General features: G+C 44.6%; 1 protein-coding gene across 10 annotated transcripts in view; it reads left to right on the top strand.

Annotated features, from left to right (window-relative positions):
- Positions 1–18,522, top strand: part of GOLGB1 (golgin B1) — a 127,681-nt gene that overhangs the window by 35,949 nt on the left and 73,210 nt on the right. For 5 of the 10 annotated variants that reach the window (XR_010599982.1, XR_010599987.1, XR_006176791.2 and 2 more), the window contains exons 5-11: positions 2,012–2,170; positions 3,774–3,896; positions 4,400–4,513; positions 6,618–7,029; positions 8,401–8,516; positions 8,809–8,923; positions 17,852–17,925. Coding sequence is in view for 7 of the 10 variants with exons in the window: in XM_005310833.4 (XP_005310890.2) it covers positions 2,012–2,170; positions 3,774–3,896; positions 4,400–4,513; positions 6,618–7,029; positions 8,401–8,516; positions 8,809–8,923; positions 17,852–17,925 (1,113 nt within the window). In the remaining 3 variants the exon portion in view is untranslated. The remainder of the gene's footprint in view (positions 1–2,011; positions 2,171–3,773; positions 3,897–4,399; positions 4,514–6,617; positions 7,030–8,400; positions 8,517–8,808; positions 8,924–17,851; positions 17,926–18,522) is intronic. The other 5 variants (XM_005310835.4, XM_005310836.4, XM_042859999.2 and 2 more) reach the window with 5 other exon arrangements.

An 18,522-nucleotide genomic window follows, 5' to 3' on the forward strand; every position in this document is an offset into this window, starting at 1 on the left:
CTTCCGCTCTACTCCACACTGATTAGGCCTCAACTGGAGTATTGTGTCCAGTTCTGGGTGCCACATTTCAGGAAAGATGTAGACAAATTGGGAAAAGTCCAGAGAAGAGCAACAAAAATTATTAAAGATCTAGAAAACATGCCTATGAGGAAAGATTGAAAAAAGTGGGTTTGTTTAGTCTGGAAAAGAGAAGACAGGGTGGACATAACAGTTTTCAAGTACAGAAAAGTTGTTACAAGGAGGAGGAAGAGAAATTGTTCCCCTTAACCTTGAGGATAGGACAAGAAGCAATGGGCTTAAATTGCAACTAGGGCGGTTTAGTTTGGTCATTAGGAAAAACGTCTTTACTGTTAGGGTAGTTAAGCACTAGATAATACTTGGTCCTGCCTTGAGTGCAGGGGACTGGACTAGAAGCTCTCTTGAAGTCCCTTGCCTTCCTATGATTCTGTGACACAAAGCTAGGGTGGGTTGCTAATACTTTGGACGATAGAGCTAAAATTCAGAGTGATCTTGATAAATTGGAGAACTGGGCTATAGAAAACAAAATGTAATTCAACAAAGACCAATGTAAGGTATTACACTTAGGGAAGAAAAAAATCAAATGCACAAATACAGAATGGGCGATAACTGGATTGGCAGTAGCACTGATGGGAAGGGTCTGGGACTTGTGGTAGATCACAACCTCAACATGAGTCAACAGTGCGATGCTGTTGCAAGAAAAGCAAATGCAATTTTAGGTTGCATTAACCGAGGCATAGAATGCAAATCATGGGAGGTGATAGTACTGCTCTGCTCGGCGCTGGGTAGGCCTCAGCTGGAGTAGTGTGTCCACTTTTGGTCACCAATGTGTAGAAAGGATGTAGAGAAACTGGAGAGGATCCAGAGGCGAGTGACAAAGATGATCAAAGGGATGGAGTGCAAGCCATATGAGCAAAGGCTGAAGGAACTGGGTATATTTTGTTTGGAAAAGAGGATATTAAGGAGGGGACATAGCAGTCTTCAAATACTTGAAAGGCTGCCATAAAAAGATGGAGAAAAGTTGTTCTCTGATGCCACAGAAGGCATGACAAGAGGCTGTTGGTTCAAACTAGAGCATAGAAAATTTAGATTAAATCTCAGGAAAAACTTTCTAACTGTGTTGGTGTCACTAGGCATAACCCTAGGTAACTCGGGAGGGTGGAAGGCCACTAAGTGTCAATGAAGCCTTCCTGCACTAGGCCTATATGAACCAAACTTCTTCCATGTTTAAACTCTAATCAACCTCAAAAGCCAGGTGCAATTGGAATACGTAAGCAACCAGTTATCTGTGTGCAATCCCCTGCTCACACCGGTATCAAGCGGTAATAATGAGGCCTGCATGTTTCTGGCTGAAGGGAAAAAGGACAAGATAACGGTTTAAAGAAGTTACTAACAAGTTAGGCTTATAGCTGCCAAGAATGACTTAACTGCTTAAATGTAATCGTTATTTGCTTAGTAACTGTTACCAGGGAAGAGAGGGGTAGAAGGGGAGGAGGGGAGGGGAAAGGGGGTGGGGGTGAGGCTTAACTGCAAAATGTATAAAAGAAGTAAAACTGTTCCTGTTAATGTGCTTGATTTGAGACTTGCCAGTTTCCTTGCACCGCTTTGGGATCCCAAATAAACTTTGTTTGTTTCTCCACCCCTGGTGTGTTTATTGGCGCGAAGCACACCGGGCAACGAACCCCGCTGTTGTCCTCGGGCATTCTGTGCCGGCAACAACTGTAAGAGCAGTAGGACAATGGAACAGACTGCCTATGGAGTTTGTGGAAGCTCCTTCACTGGAGGGTTTCAAAAGGAGTCTGTATAGCCATCTGTCTTGGATGGTTTAGACACAACAAATCCTGAATCTTGGCAGGGGGTTATACTAGATGACCCTTGCTGTCCCTTCTAACCCTATGATTCTATTAACAGTACAGCATGCTGCACTGTGGTTGAGACTGTCTAATATAATTCACTAATATCTACTTTTCTGATTTCTCCTCTCCACTTGCAGCTTCAGAATAATCAGAGGACCAATGAAGAGCAGAGAGAGGAGGCTGAAGCACTCAGACAGAAACTCCAGGAGCAGGAGGAGACTGTCAGGAACCTGATGGAGCAGCTGACTGCAACTAGAGAGAGCCTGACAGATACTCAGGCCAAGCAAGCAGCCCAGGTATGGAGATGGATTTCTAGCCATTGATATGTTTACTGTCTGCTGGTAACAATCAGTGACTTCATAGTGAAAGGCGAGTAAGAAATCGCAAAGTAAGTTAGAAGACTATTGTCCCAACTAGGGGAGTGAGCACTGTGATGTTTTGTTAGGTTGTTTTATATAGTGCCTTTTAATACCAATCTTTACAATATTAGCTAGACTTGCAAGCTTTTGATTTTGATGACTAAAATGATGGATTGTGACATTCAACACAAGTCCAACAACAGAAACTGTATGTTTCTGTAATTGCATGGAAATTGTAGCTTTCTAGACTCTGGGTATATGTAAAATGTAATCTGCACTTTTTGCACTTCCAGAGTCTGAAATGTTGTCAGTAAATATGTAAGCATATGTGAAATCATCTCTTTGAGTTGGCATGGCTATCACAGAGGCTTGTACTACTCAGGACATCTTGGCTTCAAGTTCAAATCTATTCTCAGACGTAACACACGCCACAAAAAGTAGGATGAAAAACTCCTGATGGTCTGTGTGCCTGACACCCCCAGAATGGGCCTCAATCCTTTCTACTGTCTTTGGAATTTCTACCTTGTTTCTCAGTTAGCCAAGTGACATTTCTCATGCTATATAAGAACATAAGAAAGGCCATACCGAGTCAGACCAAAGGTCCATCTAGCCCAGTATCCTGTCTACCGACAGTGGCCAATGCCAGGTGCCCCAGAGGGAGTGAACCTAACAGGCAATGATCAAGTGATCTCTCTCCTGCCATCCATCTCCATCCTCTGACAGACAGAGGCTAGGGACACCATTCCTTACCCGTCCTGGCTAATAGCCATTAATGGACTTAACCACTATGAATTTATCCAGTTCTCTTTTAAACGCTGTTATAGTCCTAGCCTTCACAACCTTCTCAGGTAAGGAGTTCCACAAGTTGACTGTGCGCTGCGTGAAGAAGAACTTCCTTTTATTTGTTTTAAACCTGCTGCCTATTAATTTCATTTGATGACCCCCTAGTTCTGTATTATGGGAATAAGTAAATAACTTTTCCTTATCCACTTTCTCCACATCACTCATGATTTTATATACCTCTATCATATCCCCCCTTAGTCTCCTCTTTTCCAAGCTGAAGAGTCCTAGCCTCTTTAATCTCTCCTCATATGGGACCCGTTCCAAACCCTTAATCATTTTAGTTGCCCCTTTCTGAACCTTTTCTAGTGCCAGTATATCTTTTTTGAGATGAGGAGACCACATCTGTACGCAGTATTCGAGATGAGGGCGTACCATCGATTTATATAAGGGCAATAATATATTCTCAGTCTTATTCTCTATCCCCTTTTTAATGATTCCTAACATCCTGTTTGCTTTTTTGACCGCCTCTGCACACTGCGTGGACATTTTCAGAGAACTATCCACGATGACTCCAAGATCTTTTTCCTGACTTGTTGTAGCTAAATTAGCCCCCATCATATTGTATGTATAATTGGGGTTATTTTTTCCAATGTGCAATACTTTACATTTATCCACATTAAATTTCATTTGCCATTTTGTTGCCCAATCACTTAGTTTTGTGAGATCTTTTTGAAGTTCTCTGTACTATGGCTTACAGCTGAGCTCCCTACAGGAGGTGATCCGTGAGAAGGATGCTCTCCTAGAAGAACAGGTTCACCAACACCATGCTGAATTACACCAGGTAGTGGCCCGATCAGATCTGGAAGCTGAAATGCAGCAGGTGTGTTTGATGGGTTTGACAGCCCCCTGCTTTTTGTAGAACACGAGAAGGGGAAATTGCATGAGTTGAGTGGGATTTGCAACTCAGGGATGTGTGCAGGCAAACAAAGGAACTCGGTGGGAGTTGAGAGGAAGGTGGTTCGGTGATTTAGGATGCTATCCTGAGACTTGGGAAACCTGGGTTCAGTTCCCTGCTCTATCACAGACTTCCTGTGTGACTATGGGGTAAATCACTAGTGTCTCTGTGCCTCAGTTCCGGGTCTGTAGAAATGGGAATAATAATATTTCCCTACCTTACAGGGGTGTTGGCAGGATAAATACGCTGACGAGTATGAGTGCTCATATACTAAAGTAATGGGAGCTATATAGGTACCTAAGATACATAGAGTTGGGGTATGGCTGGGATGGGATCCTCCTGTGTAACTAGCCCTCCTGTGCGTTGGGCTGCTACTGTCCTCTCAGCTTCTGATGTAGATGATGCAGCACTTTGTGTGTTTCACATAGAACCTGAGGACACTGCAGAGAAAGCTGGAAGAACAGGAAGCGGCTCTGCTAGGACGAACTCAGGTGGTGGAACTGCTGCAGCGGGAGTTACATGGTGCGGAAGAACAGAACAAGGTACCTCCTCATGCTTTCAATGTACTATAGCCGTGCTCTATTCTCTTGTGTTCCTTTACTGTTAACAGGTGCAATTGTTTCGTCAAAAGCCTAGCACTTGACATAGCTCCCTACTACAGGGGCCATGTCTTTAGCATGAGAGAAGCTGAGAATTCCTTGAGCTCAAAGTTCAAAACTGCCAGCTCCTGAAGAGAGTGCATTTTTGTTTTTGGCGCTGCATTGGGGGTGTGGTGACCCTTAGTGCCTTAATTAGCAATCTTTTCTGACCAGAATTGGTGGCACAGCTCTGTGACTGAGTTGTTGAGTCCTGTTACCTTCAGGTATGGGGCCACCTGACTCATTTTTATGCTTGCTGTAGACTCCTCAGAATGTCTAGTTCCAGGGAAAAGCATCCTTTTCTCTAACATTGTCTCCTCCAGTGTCACCAGCTGACTGGGCTTTGAACTTGGAGGTCCCAATATTTTGAGCAACACCAATTCTTGTTATGAATGCGCTGGGGCTTTTGGGGAATATGTAATATTACCACCTCCATGGTTTTTGGTTTTTTTAAAACAGTTTTTAGGAATTGTGCAGGATTTGGCCACTTCCAGCTTCCCCTGCCAGCCATGGGAAGCTTATAGGAACTCCAGTAGCAGGTAGGATCTGACCTTTATTCATCTTAAAGTTTTGGGGGACTAGAAAGTGACTGGCTCATAAGTGAACTGCGTCAAACTCAAGCATGTAAGTGCTTACCTGACTCAGAGCTGAGCCAGTTTCTTTCTACTTTCTTAAAGATTTAAGAAGGTGAATAGGGTTATTGCCTATTTTAGTGGCTCTTGCAGTGTGTGAAAGATGTTTGACTAATATAGGATTTGCAGTCTGTGTGTCTTTATTATGTAATTTAGGGGACAAAATTAAAGTAACGCAAAAAAAAAATTGCTTTTTGTGCCATTGTGCTTCTCTTTTAAAGAGGCTGGAAAGGATTGGTTTGGCATAGTTTTTACATTAGAAATTCAGTTCTCCTCTATCATGTTTCCTGAAGCACTGGTAGGATAATGATATTTCAGGCAAGGGAAACTTCATGGAGAGAGAAAGTGATTTTGTTTTGCTTCCACCAGTTCAGTCCCCTCCTTCCCATTCATCCAAGTCATCCTAGGTTTAAGGGAGGTGTGTGGAAGGTTCTTGTTCCTGCTGGGGCAGAGTTGTTCACAGAACAACTGGGCTTAAACTGCAGCAAGGGAGGTCTAGGTTGGACATTAGGAAAAAGTTCCTAACTGTCAGGGTGGTTAAACACTGGAATAAATTGCCTAGGGAGGTTGTGGAATCTCCATCTCTGGAGATATTTAAGAGTAGGTTAGATAAATGTCTATCAGGGATGGTCTAGACAGTATTTGGTCCTGCCATGCGGGCAGGGGACTGGACTCGATGACCTCTCGAGGTCCCTTCCAGTCCTAGAATCTATGAATCTATGAACTGTGGGGGCTGAGCTCTCTGGCCCTACTGTCTGAGAGTAGGTTATGTCTCCCAATGTTTCCTCCCTGACAAACCTGGACCTATGCAATGCCTACCTCTCACTCCAAAGGAGCTGGCATTTGTGATACAAAGGTCATTACAGTGCCAGTCATGCTAGTTTGGTGCTTGGGAGTCAGGGCAAGCAAGAATCACTCCTGCTGCCCCGAATGCCTTAGAACTTTGATTTTTGAGTTGTTTCCACCTGGCTTTTTGCTAGGGCTGGAAATCGGTTGCACTTATATCTTCAGAGAACAGCAATTCTAAGCAAGCAATTATCTAGCCTTTCTGTTTAAGCAGAGGTTATGTTCTCTGTGCTGGAGTGTTCTAGAAGGAGAATGTGTTGGATGTTAATTCCAGCTTACAATTTCTCTTTTTCTTCACTCTAGTTCAGAGTTCTGATGTCTCTCAGCAGTGTTTCTTCCTGTGGAGGTTTAGAATCCCCATCATGTGGTGTTCTTTTCCTCTCATGTCTTGTCACTTGGCTAGTTGAAATTGCCTCTTGTTTAAGTTGTGTACTTAGCATGGGCCCATTTTTGCCCAGTGCCTTAGGGACTGAAGCAGGAATCAATTTGTTTTCCCTTCTGGTTGAGTCCCTCCCCATCTCCTTTTCCAGACTCTCTTGGACCAGTGTCAGAGGATGGAGGCAGAGCTGAGCTCCTTAAAGAACATGTTGGATGCAGAGAGAGAGGAGTCTCGAAGCCTCGTGGAGAAGATGGAGCTGGAATTGGCTGAGAAGAAGCTGTCCTTCCATCGCTTACAGGAGGAGGTGCATTATCTCTCAGAGCAGCTGGAGCAGGCAGGAAGAACTCGGGCTGAACTGGAATCTGAATGTAGAGCTCAGGACCAGAAACACAAGCTGGAGGTAGAAGAGCAAAAGCTGCATATTGCTTGCCTCCAGATGGCTGAGCAAGAGCTGCGAACTAGCCACGATGCCCTCAGAGCTCAGAATGATCAGCTGCTGCGGGATATTGATCGGCTGCTGGTGCAGTCTACTGAAAACTCTGCTACCATACAGCACCTGCAAGGTCAGCAAGTGTAGCAAGTGGATCGAGTCAGCACCTCGGGGGCCTCTCTGTGTGGTTCCGATTTTGTGTGCTTTTTTTAATGGCAATTCTCTAGCAAAGGTCAGGTAATATCTTATATGACAAGAGGAAGAATAAACCTTTCCTGGCTCCCAGGCTAATGGGAATCCTTAGTTTCGTTTCAGCCTTTCAGAGCTGTAGTTATTTTCAAATTTTAGTGATGTTTGCATATTAATTTGATAAAAATGATTTAAAGGATATCCTTAACTGAGCAATCCCTCTTCTCTCTGAAAGTATTTAACGAACAATTGTTGCAGCTGACATTTAAGGTGATTTACACCTTACTGTAAAAAACAGAGATCAGAGGGAAAAAAATATTTTTTTCCAATGTTTTTATTTTGTGTAGTCAGTTTTATTGTTTTCCTGGAACAGTCAGTTACTCTTTTTGGAAATATGGGAAAATGTAATGCTAAAACAACAAAAATGGCAGTGGGACTGAGGGAGATGGATAATACTTGAAACTTCTTTTAACTCATTATTTAAATTGACTAGATTTCACATTGGTGACATCCCAAGAAAAACCTGGTTTACAATGAGAGACTAGAGAAGCTCAATCTATTTAGTTTATCCAAGAAAAAGTTAAGGGGTGACATGAGCATGGTACCTACATTAGGAGAAGATTTCTGATAGTAGAGGGCTTTTTCATCTAGTAGACAAGGGCAGAACAAGATCCCATGGCTGTAAATTGAAACTAGACAAATTCAGACTAGAAATGAAGTATGTATTTTAACAGTGAGGGTAATGAACTGCTGGTACAACTTACCTAGGGATGTGCTAGATTCCCCATCACTTGAAATCATTTTAAATCAAGATTAAATATATATTTCTAAAGATATCTACTTTAGCCCAACTGGCGATTATGGGCTTGATGCAGGAATTGCTTGATTGGAAAAAAAAACGTTTTTGCTATGCAGGAGATCAGACAAGATTATCATAATTTTCCCTTCTGTCCATGGCAATGAGTGAGCATGGGTGAAACGTCTAACTAGATAGTACAGACTTATACTTGTATCCACTCTGCAATCTTCCTTGACAATGTGTCTAAATCCTCTAAAGAGGAATGTTCCATCTCCTTGTCTGTTCAGTCCTGCGCTTCTCTATTGAGAGGGCATTCCCTGATCCTTTGGTTGGCAAACTATTGTGGTATTTTCTGTGATGGTCTCTCATATCCACTAAGAACTGGAACTAGATTCATTTATTTCACAGTGACTGAGAGGTGAAAGGTTCCATATTCCAGTGTGCATACATCTAAAGTAGATCGACTCAGACACACAAGCAGAGATATGTATACTTATGTCTAACTTTTTCTTTTAGATGAGCTCACGCAAAAATCTGAGGAGTTCATCCATTGCCAGACTGAGCTAAAATTGTTAAAGTCTGAACTAGTGATGCAGGTCTCTCAATCAGAGGAGCAGGTACAATCTCCAAAGGTAATTGTAACCTAAAACTCTCTCATATCCTAAGAATCAAAAAGATAGTGCAGAATATGGAAATACCTTCTCTTGATCAAATTGGCTGAGAAGGTTAATAGAGGGTCTGTTTGCAAACTTCTCCAGTCTGGGCAGATGTTTTATGAAACTGCCTGCAAAGGGAGTAAACTAGTATGGGTCAGTCGGGGGAATTTAGAAGTAACTAATGGATTTGTCGAAAGTGTAACTGAAAGAACGAGGGCTAATACCTGTGGGAAAACTGTTGGTAACTTTCTGTCTTTCTTCTCTTCAGCCAGTCTCTGAGCAGAATGAAATACCTCCGCAGAAAAATGTGGTGGAGCAGGAGGATGAGAAGAGGACTTTACTCCTACCCACTGCAGCCTTGGAGGGGCTGAAGGCTGAAAATGGTATAATTGCACTTCCTTCTGCCTATTTTCAGATAATAAACACACCCATGATTACTGGATTAATCAGCGCTCCCTGCTGAGGATTACAGAACTGCTCTCTAATCCTTTCCAGAAACTATAATTGGAATTTAATTTGGAGGGCAAGAGAAACAATTTAAATTTCAGTCTGTGAGCAAAGAGTAAAAAAGATTCCCAGACTAGTGGGCCAACCTGCTGGAATGATTAAATCACAGGTTTTATCTTTGTGATAGCAAATAGTGATTGGAGAAGATAATCTATGTAAAGATCAGGATGGCAGAAGGAGAGAACATGGGGGCTTGGACAAGGAAAGAATAGGGCGAATGTGAGGATGATCAGATCACATGGGAGGCCAGGATACAGAGTTTGGAATTTAGCGTATATTGTATTTAGGTTAATGCTTTTGATTTGTTAGAGTTCTCTAATTCTGTTGATATTCATAATGCCTATGTCCAAGTCTGTTGGAATGAATTTTGTGTTTTCAAGGCAGTGTGCACCTAGCATACTCCTGGGTGCTATAAAATAATGTATGATCATATACAGGAATAAATAAGATAGTGACTCCCAAATAAAGAGGAGACTTTCACAGATGTCACTGGAGGAGTGCAGAGCACATACCCATCTGGAGGAATCTGATGGATCTTGCTTTAAGCTAAATGAGTATCTGAGAGCGTAGGCTGAAAACAGTCACAATTCTGATAGTGTGGTAGTGCAGCTTTGATGAGATGGGTGGCCCATGGCTTTCTGTGCGTGAGTTGGAGATGACTCTTGGAATCTAGGAGTATATTTTTAGAAGAAACGGTAAGATGAAATAACAGGCTGTATGGGAAAGGGTTTGTTACATCTTCCAGTGGCTGGTTCCTTCTGCTTCCCATCACTCTGGAATTTGTGGGGTACCCTTCTCTTGAGATTCTGCTGTGGAAGTAATACCACTATTTCTGCCCTTCTATCTGTACAATACCTATGAACACCTACCTCTACCCTTCCCTTTGAGCCCAGATTATCTGCCCACATTCTCCTCAGCTTCTGAGATTCCTGTCAATGGTTTGTTAGGGTATATAAGAGGTAGCATTTGCAAAACTAGCTAAATTCCATTTTCAAAAATCAGTACTACTTCTTATCATATGCACAACATGCCTCATGTGGCACATGACTGGGATTCTTCACCGAATTTGGTCCGCTGGTTGGATCATTAGCTTCCCAGCTCAGGCCAGGTACTGATGGGGAGTGCAGTGTGAACACTGATCCATGCCCCCAAAAAGTCACTTAGGGCTTGTCTTCTACACAGTGCATTAGTGCACACCAACTGGGGTGTAAATTCCAGTGCACACCAGTGTGTCGTGCACTGACTGTCCATTATTTACCCTTTCACATAACACAAGAACCAGGGGTCACTCAATAAAATTAAGTTTCAGAGTAACAGCCGTGTTAGTCTGTATCCGCAAAAAGAAGAACAGGAGTACTTGTGGCACCTTAGAGACTAACAAATTTATTAGAGCATAAGCTTTCGTGGACTACAGCCCACTTCTTCGGATGCATATATATGCATCCGAAGAAGTGGGCTGTAGTCCACGAAAGCTTATGCTCTAATAAATTTGTTAGTCTCTAAGGTGCCACAAGTACTCCTGTTCTTCTTTTTTCAATAAAATTAATAGTCAGTTGGTTTAAAACAAACAGAAGGAAGTACTTCTTCAAACAGTGCATAGTCAACCTGTGGAATTTGTTGCCAGGGGATGCTGTGAAGGCCAAAAGTATAATTGGGTTAAAAAAAATAGATAAATTCATAGAAAATAGGTCCATCAATGGTGGTTAGCCAAGATGGTCAGGGATGTAACCCCATGCTCCAGGTGTCCCTGAACCTCTGACTGCTGGAAGCTGGGACTGAACAACAGGGGATGGATCATTCGATAAATTGCCCTGTTCTGTTCATTCCCTCTGAAACATCTGGCACCAGCCACTGTTGGAAGACTGGATACTGGGCTAGATGGACTATTATCTGACCCCGTATGGCCGTTCTTATGTACTTATGACCTTGAAGGCCTGCACTAAAAGTTCATTAGAGTCTAAAAGTTCTTTAGTGCCCATTGATGTAGTGAGTATTTCCAGGACTATGTCAGTGTGCATTAAAGAACTTTTAGTGCGGGCCAGCATGGTCCACATGGACAGTTACTGCATGGTAGAGTCGGGTGCACTAGAATTTACATCCCAGCTGGAGCATACTAATGCACTGTGTAGCCAAGCTCTTACGCACTTTGAAAAATTTAGCATGGTCTTAATTTAAATCAGCATGACAATGTATTGTGCCTGTTAGTTGTCTGGCCCTCTTGTGCCCACATTGAAACCTTCAGCTCTCCCTGTGATTCTCGCATCCAGAGCAGTCACCAGATGTCTCTATGCTTTTGACCCATACATAGGCTGTCATTTTCACCTTTCTCTCCCCCCTCCTTGACAAGACAAAGCTGTTTTCTAAGCACCAGTTGGTAATTTCTCCAGAAAAAAACTTACAAAACCCAGTTCATCTCAGAGTAAAACACAGGGCCGGCTCACAACATTTTGGCACCTGAGGCAGGGAGCTCAAATGACTCCCCCCATGCCATGCTTGGGCCAAAACTTTGAAAGGTCTCAATTCTGCCTTCTTCCTGTTCTACTCCTCTCATGGTACTGCTCTGCTACCTACCCAAATAAAGGAGAACTAACAAGTTAAAATGCCTTGTTCAAAAATTTTAAGTAATACTTACATTTGCTGTTCAGGCGTTTGAAAGTTAACTTTTCTTGTCTGCATAGTAAACACTGGCATTTTTATCTGTTTGAATAATCAAAGTGGTGCTTTCTGTGCCTTCTTGGTTGCAAAGATATGAACTGCTTCCTGCTGAAGGAAGTCTGGGCTAGCTCATGCTCTATTGAGATGGTTGCAAGGCCGACCAGCCTCTCCTGTGTCATTGTGGAGCATAGATGTGTTTTTATTAACTTCAGCTTGGAGAAGCTGCATTCTCCACTGGTAGCTGTTACAGGAAGTGTGAGAAGTATGCGCAGAGCAACAAAAGCATTTGGAAAGATGGTGGTCATCTTATTTGTGCACATATATTCTAGAACAGCCTTTGGAGTTGATCCTGCTGAAATGTATCTTGAAAGGGCTTTCAGTTCATCACGGGGGGAGGGATAGCTCAGTGGTTTGAACATTGGCCTGCTAAACCTAGGGTTGTGAGTTCAATCCTTGAGGGGGCCACTTGGGGATCTGGGGCAAAATCAGTACTTGGTCCTGCTAGTGAAGGCAGGGGGCTGGACTCGATGACCTTTCAAGGTCCCTTCCAGTTCTAGGAGATGGGATATCTCCATTAATTTCTATTTCATTTCTACCTAAATCACTCGCATCAATATCGCGCATGTCATCATGTGTCAACACTGTCTCTAGTGCCCTGCATTGCTGGTGTAGGTCTTCTTCAGGTATAATGAGGAGTTTTGGAATATCTAACAACATCCCAAATATACTGTTGTGTTCCTTGAGCTGCACGAAACGTTCTTCAACTGACTGTATTGCACAATCTAGCACCTGGTTAAAGAATTCAACTTTGAATTGTTATTTGGGGTCTCTTATGGGATTATCCTGTGCCTCGTAATCAAAATGTTGTCTTCTTTGGTCACTCTTGTATTCTTGAATGGGTGGGAAAATAGCTTCAGTGTGAAGTTCCTCTGCTAACTTCTGTGCACTCTTCAGAACGTTTTGAAATCCCTCATCTGACCAGTAAGACTGTAGGTATGACTTTGCTTTGTCCAGTTGTTCCATTGCTCCAGATATATCAAGGTCAACACCTTGGAGTCTCTTGCTTACAACATTTATTTCAAACAGTATGTCATGCCATAGCACTAAGGCACACAGAAATTTGAAGTTATGTATGTTTCTGGTGATTCCATTTCCCTCTGCCACTGGTCTTCCACAAACAGTTCCTGTCATAGCATTATCCTCCATAATGGCAACTATGGCATCATCTATCTTCCCAATTTGGTGTTTGATAGGCTTTATCGCCTCCACTTGACTTTCCCGTCGTGTGGCACTCAATGGTTTCAGTGTCAGAGAGGATGTTCCCAGATGTTGCTTTAAAATTTGCCATCGATGAGTTGATGCAGAGAAAAATACATAGGTGCTTTGAATTACATTTAAAAAATTCAGCAGCCTCACTAGAAGCTGATGCTGCTTCACTGACCACCAAGTTCAAAGAATGAGAACTGCACGCGACAAAAAAAAAAAGCTTGAGGGTTTAACTCTCGGATCCATGTCTGCACTCCTCTGTTCTTTCCGCTCATGTTTGGCACCATTATCGTAGATCTGACCTCTCATGTCAGCTATCGCAATTCCCGTATCTTCCAGCTTTTTAAGAAGCACATTTGTCATACCAGCTCCTGTAGTACCATCAATGTCAATAAATTCTAGAAAATGCTCTCTGACAGTCACCATTGCAGGGACATTGTCACTAGGTTCTGTTGTTGTTACAAAATGCACCATTAAAGTCATTTGTTCCGTATGGCTGATGTCAGGTGTGCAGTCCAGAATAACAGAGTAATATCTTGCTGACTTCAGATCTGCCACAATCTTCTGTTTGACTTTTGTTGCCAGTAACTGTGTGATCTCATTTTGAATGGTTTTTCCAAGGTAGTGGTGTGTGTACATTTCTTGGGTGGTGACTCTTCTTAGATGCTCCTGGAGTACAGCGTCAAACTCAGCCATCAATTTTAAGGAAGTTTCCGTTGTTTGGCACATACAGCTGATCTGAAGTGCCACGCAGTACTAGGTTTTGGGTAGCAAGCATTCTCACATTGGCAATGAGCCTTTTCAGAACATTTTGCCAGTAAAGAGACTCTGATGCAATCTTCTCTTGATGCTGATCATCTATGATGGCCTTTAACCTTAGTCTCATCTCAAGCTCTTTCCACCTATGGACTGCTCTCTGGTGATTTGCTGCCTTCTCATGGCATGCCAGATTTCTAGCCAGATTTTTCCAGTCCTTTGTTCCTGTAGAACTCAATGTGGCTGGAACATTAGACTGGAAGAGTTCGCAACAAAAACAGTATGCAGCATTCTGGGTTTTTGAGTACATAAGCCATGGCCTCTCCACTTTGTCACCATTGGGGATTTCATGCCAGTAATGTGTTGGATGGAAACTTCTATTATTGTCTTTGGGGAGCATGAGGTTTTTCGCTTGCTGTGGCCCATGCAGTACAAGGAAGTCCTTCAGGCTATTGCTCAAGTGGGTCCACAGTCCTGGATCATCTAGACTTAAAGAACTAAACTCAGCAGCAGCTGTTTCTTGCGCCTCCACCACACTCTTCTCTGATCTACACTTTTCTTCGGGAATGTGCATGGTTACATCCATTTGAGATTGAGATATGGATGCTGCAGTAGCTGCCAGGTCACCTGCACTCTGACAAACTGGAAGATCAGGCATCTCCTCACCACTCACATCCTCACTGGGGCCGGAAGGCTCAGCGTGAACATTTGTGTCTATGTATCAGGAGAGCTCCTTCCTGCTTAGATAGAAAGCAAAGGAAGCTTTTCTATCTGTTTCTGAATGCTGCCCCAGATGGGCGTTTTCTTCTTTCACTCATGACTGTTGTTCTGTGCCAGCTATAGTGGCTCTCCATACTCAATTGAAGGGGACAAATAAGCAGGCTGGTAGCAGGGCCTGAGTGAGGGAAGATATCAGTGTCTTAAGGGCCTAACTGGCTCCTACTACTTCAGTTGACTGCCTGTTCTCCTCAAGTGGGTTCAGGGAAGCATCAGGAAACAGGAAGCTCCCTGAGAAGCTGGTGTGAATCAGTCCAGGCTCCTAGGGGTGCTAGAGAGGTACTTAAGAGGCCTCTCTCTCCCTGCAGCTCCTGCTGCTCTCACCTTTTCTCCAGCCTGCCTGTTATGTCTCTTGTGCCCTCCTTCCTCCAGCACAGCACTCCACCATCTCTGTGCGTCTAGAGCAGAGAGAATATATATGCACCAGCAGCAGACACAATTTTCTACACTCTGCGTCCTAGTGGTGCGACACACACACACAGAGAGAGAGAGAGAGTCTGCCACCTTAGGCAGCCGCCTCAGTTCGCCTCATGGTAAGGCCAGCCCTGGTAAAACAATGTCTGGGTTGAGAACCACGTAGGGTAGGGTGACCAGACGTCCCAATTTTATCGGGGCTGTCCCGATATTTCCTTGTTTGTTCCACATCCCGACCAATGTTAGGTTGGGACACTGGACAAACAAGCAAATAGTCCGGAGCCCGGAAGTGCTCACGCCCTCCCACCCCCCGACTCTGCCCCCTCCTTCCCCCATTGGCTCCCTCCCCGAATCCCCGCCTCTTCCCCAGGCTCGCCCTTCCTCCTCCCTCTGCAAGCGCTGGAGGGAGGCCCCGGAGACGCAGAGGGAGCGTGGTGCCGGGGTGAGTGTGAGTCCGGCTTGGCCCCGAGCGTAGGCAGAACTCAGTTGGGCAGTACTGGAGGGAGAGGAGTGGGGCGGCCCGCGGGGCCAGGCGGTGGCTGTTCTCCCCCCCGGACAGCGGGACTCAGGAGCAGCCGCTGCTGCAGCTCCCACTGCCGCGGGGGGAGGAAGCGGCCGATGGCCAAGCTTGGCGGCTGCGGCTCTGGCGCCCGGGCCCGAACCCCCGAGCCTGGGCCTGCAGCGGGGACCCAGCAGCGCACACACTACGCCCAGCCCCTGGCCAGACGCGGCTGGGCTGGTTGCCCAGCTGGTGCTATCCCGGGGCGGAGGCATCGGCAGCCCAGCCCTGTTCGTTCCCCTGCAGGACCCGAGTGGGACGGGGGGGCTGGGGCCTGCTGCCCCCACTCCGGGGCTGCTGTGGGATTGCACCAGCTGGGCAGCCAGCCCAGACGCGACTGGCCAGGGGCTGGGCGTAGTGTGTGCGCTGCTGGGTCCCCGCAGCAGGCCCGGACTCGGGGGGGGGGGGGGGGGGGGGGTTTGGGCCCGGGCGTCAGAGCCGCAGCCGCCGAGCTTGGCCATCGGCCGCTTCCTCCCCCCGCGGCAGTGGGAACTGCAGCCGCGGCTGCTCCTGAGTCCCGCTGCCCGGGGGGGGAGAACAGCCACCGCCTGGCCCTGCAGGTTGCCCCCCTACTCTCCCTACCGCCCGACTGAGTCCTGCCTGCACTCGGGGCCAGGCCGGACTCTCACTCACCCTGGCCCCGCACTTCCCCTGCGTCTCCCAGGCCTCCCTCCAGCGCTTCTGGAGGAAGGCGTGGGGGGGAGGGGGGGAAGTGTTTGGGTTTTTTTGTTTTTTTTTGCTCTGCCACTTCCCGTCACCCTAATGTAGGGTGACCAGACAGCAAATGTGAAAAATTGGGACGGGGGCAGGGGGTAATAGGAGCCTATATAAGAAAAAGACCCAAAAATTGGGACTGTCCCTATAAAATCGGGACATGTGGTCACCCTAGAACCACAAGGTATAGATGCCAAAGATTATGAAATGTCTGTTCATCTTCACTCTGTAAACAGATTACAAAATATGTAGCATTTTCTTGATCCACTAGGTGGCAAAAAGGGTATGGCTATCCCTGGCAGAGTTCAGTGTGAGATGAATCCAGTGAAAATAAATCATCAGTATGAAAAACAGACCAGCTACAGTCCAGCCAGTGTGATATAAAGATGTCACAAATCTCAGTGGGAGTAGTTCATCAGGGGTTTCTCAAAATGCATGTTAGGTGTTACTTAAGCAAATATTTTTCCTCTGATGTCAACTCTAAATGTAACAAACAGCGGTTGTTCGTTTGTTTTTTTTGTCTATCTCACTGCATTAATGCAATATTAAGGTTGTACATTTGGAGCCAGGAAGTGCAGAAATTAAGGTTCCCACAACAGTGTTAACCTGGTTCTATGGCTGATTCTATATGTTATCATACATATTTTACACCATAATAGAAAACTGTGTTTAACCAGAAAAAAAGGCTCAGTTTTTGCAATGTGCCAAAGTTAGTGTTGCTGGAGGGGGGGGAAACCTTGCATAAATTGCATCTTAACTGGCCTTTTAAACTGCTAAAAGGCTGAGGCAACATCTTTAATAGAATTGACTATTCATAAAACGAAAAACTCCTACTGGCAAGACACCAGCATGAAAATGAACAGGTTACATGTCTAGCTCTTTTATGCAGGCATAGCTCTAGGAGAATGTATTAGAGGATACACATTTAAAAATCAGTCACGATAAAATCTGGACAATAACTTGTCACAAACAATATTAGATCCAGATGGAAATTCCTTGCCTGCAGTAATGAATCAAGAAAGTCAATTCTTTATTCATTAAAATCATTACCTACAATAGATCAGCACTTTTATCCCGGTTTCTGTTTCTGTCTAGCTTTTTGTAATGTGTCCATCACCATAGTATCTAGGTGCCAGTTTACTGAAAGTTACTGAGGCAAATTGAGTGTGCTTTCTTCTAACATCCTCACTTTTAATTTAAGGCCCTTGCATTTTGAACCCTATTCCAGTTTATTCTGATAAATTATTTAATTTAATAACCCTTCTAATAGTTTTTCATTTCACTTTATCCAAATGAAATGTGAGGAGTTCGGTTAGAATGATTGTGGGGTTTTTTTCCTCACAGCAAACATTTTTAAAGCCTACCAGCTCTACTGATTGCCCTTTACTTTCTCTCTCCAGGACAATAATAGCTTTGTTCTGAAAGGTGCCCAAAGTAGTGCTCTGTCCTGGTGACATGCCTTTGCCAGGGCAATCCTAACCTTTCTCTGAAGAGTGCTTGAACTAATGCTCCGTCCTGGGGTGACTCCATATCTCCTCCTCCACTTGCATGTTGTGGACAGCCCTGGACCCTGCTCTCTGGGGAGTACCAGAGTGCTTCCCTTACTCAGGGAGAAGAGTGTTTTCTCTGAAGGTTAATGACCACTTGTTTGTGAACATTTCAGAGACCCTGTGCTCTCAACATACCCTCCTGGAGGCTCAGCATGAAGCTGTGATGAGCATGGAACATTCAAACCAGGTAATGACCAAGCAACCAGACTGAACAAAACCTAAAATAGGTTGAGGACGTGACCTTAAACTGCTTCCCATAAGCTGTTGAGTCGTCTTCTAACAATCCTCTTTGCTAGGTTATTATTAGGTGGATTAATATGGAAATGGCCTCTAAATACAGCTTGTACTTGGCTGGAAAGCAAACCCCATCCCTGTTTACTAGTTATGTGGGATTTTTTGAGCCCCCTTCATCCATTGTCAAACCTCCCCAGTCCACACAACTGCTCCCTGTTCTGCCACATTTCCATTCTGCGGTGTCCTGTGTCCAGTTGATATCCAGTTGATCTAGGTCCTAGGGAGCACCATTCTAAAGGTTTAACTCTGTGTTACAGGTTGCATTTCAGCCCCATGCACTCCCATTGCCTTATAAGGGATCTCTCATAGAAGAGAAAACAGTGATCCTTTGTCAAGCAGGAGCAGGGGATTAGTAGAATATTTTTGACTCTGTTGCTTAGAGCAGGGAGATGGAACCTTTGCACAGTCCATTCGATGGTGAACAGCTCATGGTATGATGACCTTAAAAACAACCTGTAGATGAGGTCAAGAGTAGTAGTATTAGGGGACC

The sequence above is a fragment of the Chrysemys picta genome, chromosome 1, assembly GCF_011386835.1.
Source record: "Chrysemys picta bellii isolate R12L10 chromosome 1, ASM1138683v2, whole genome shotgun sequence".
Classification (NCBI taxonomy): domain Eukaryota; kingdom Metazoa; phylum Chordata; order Testudines; family Emydidae; genus Chrysemys; species Chrysemys picta.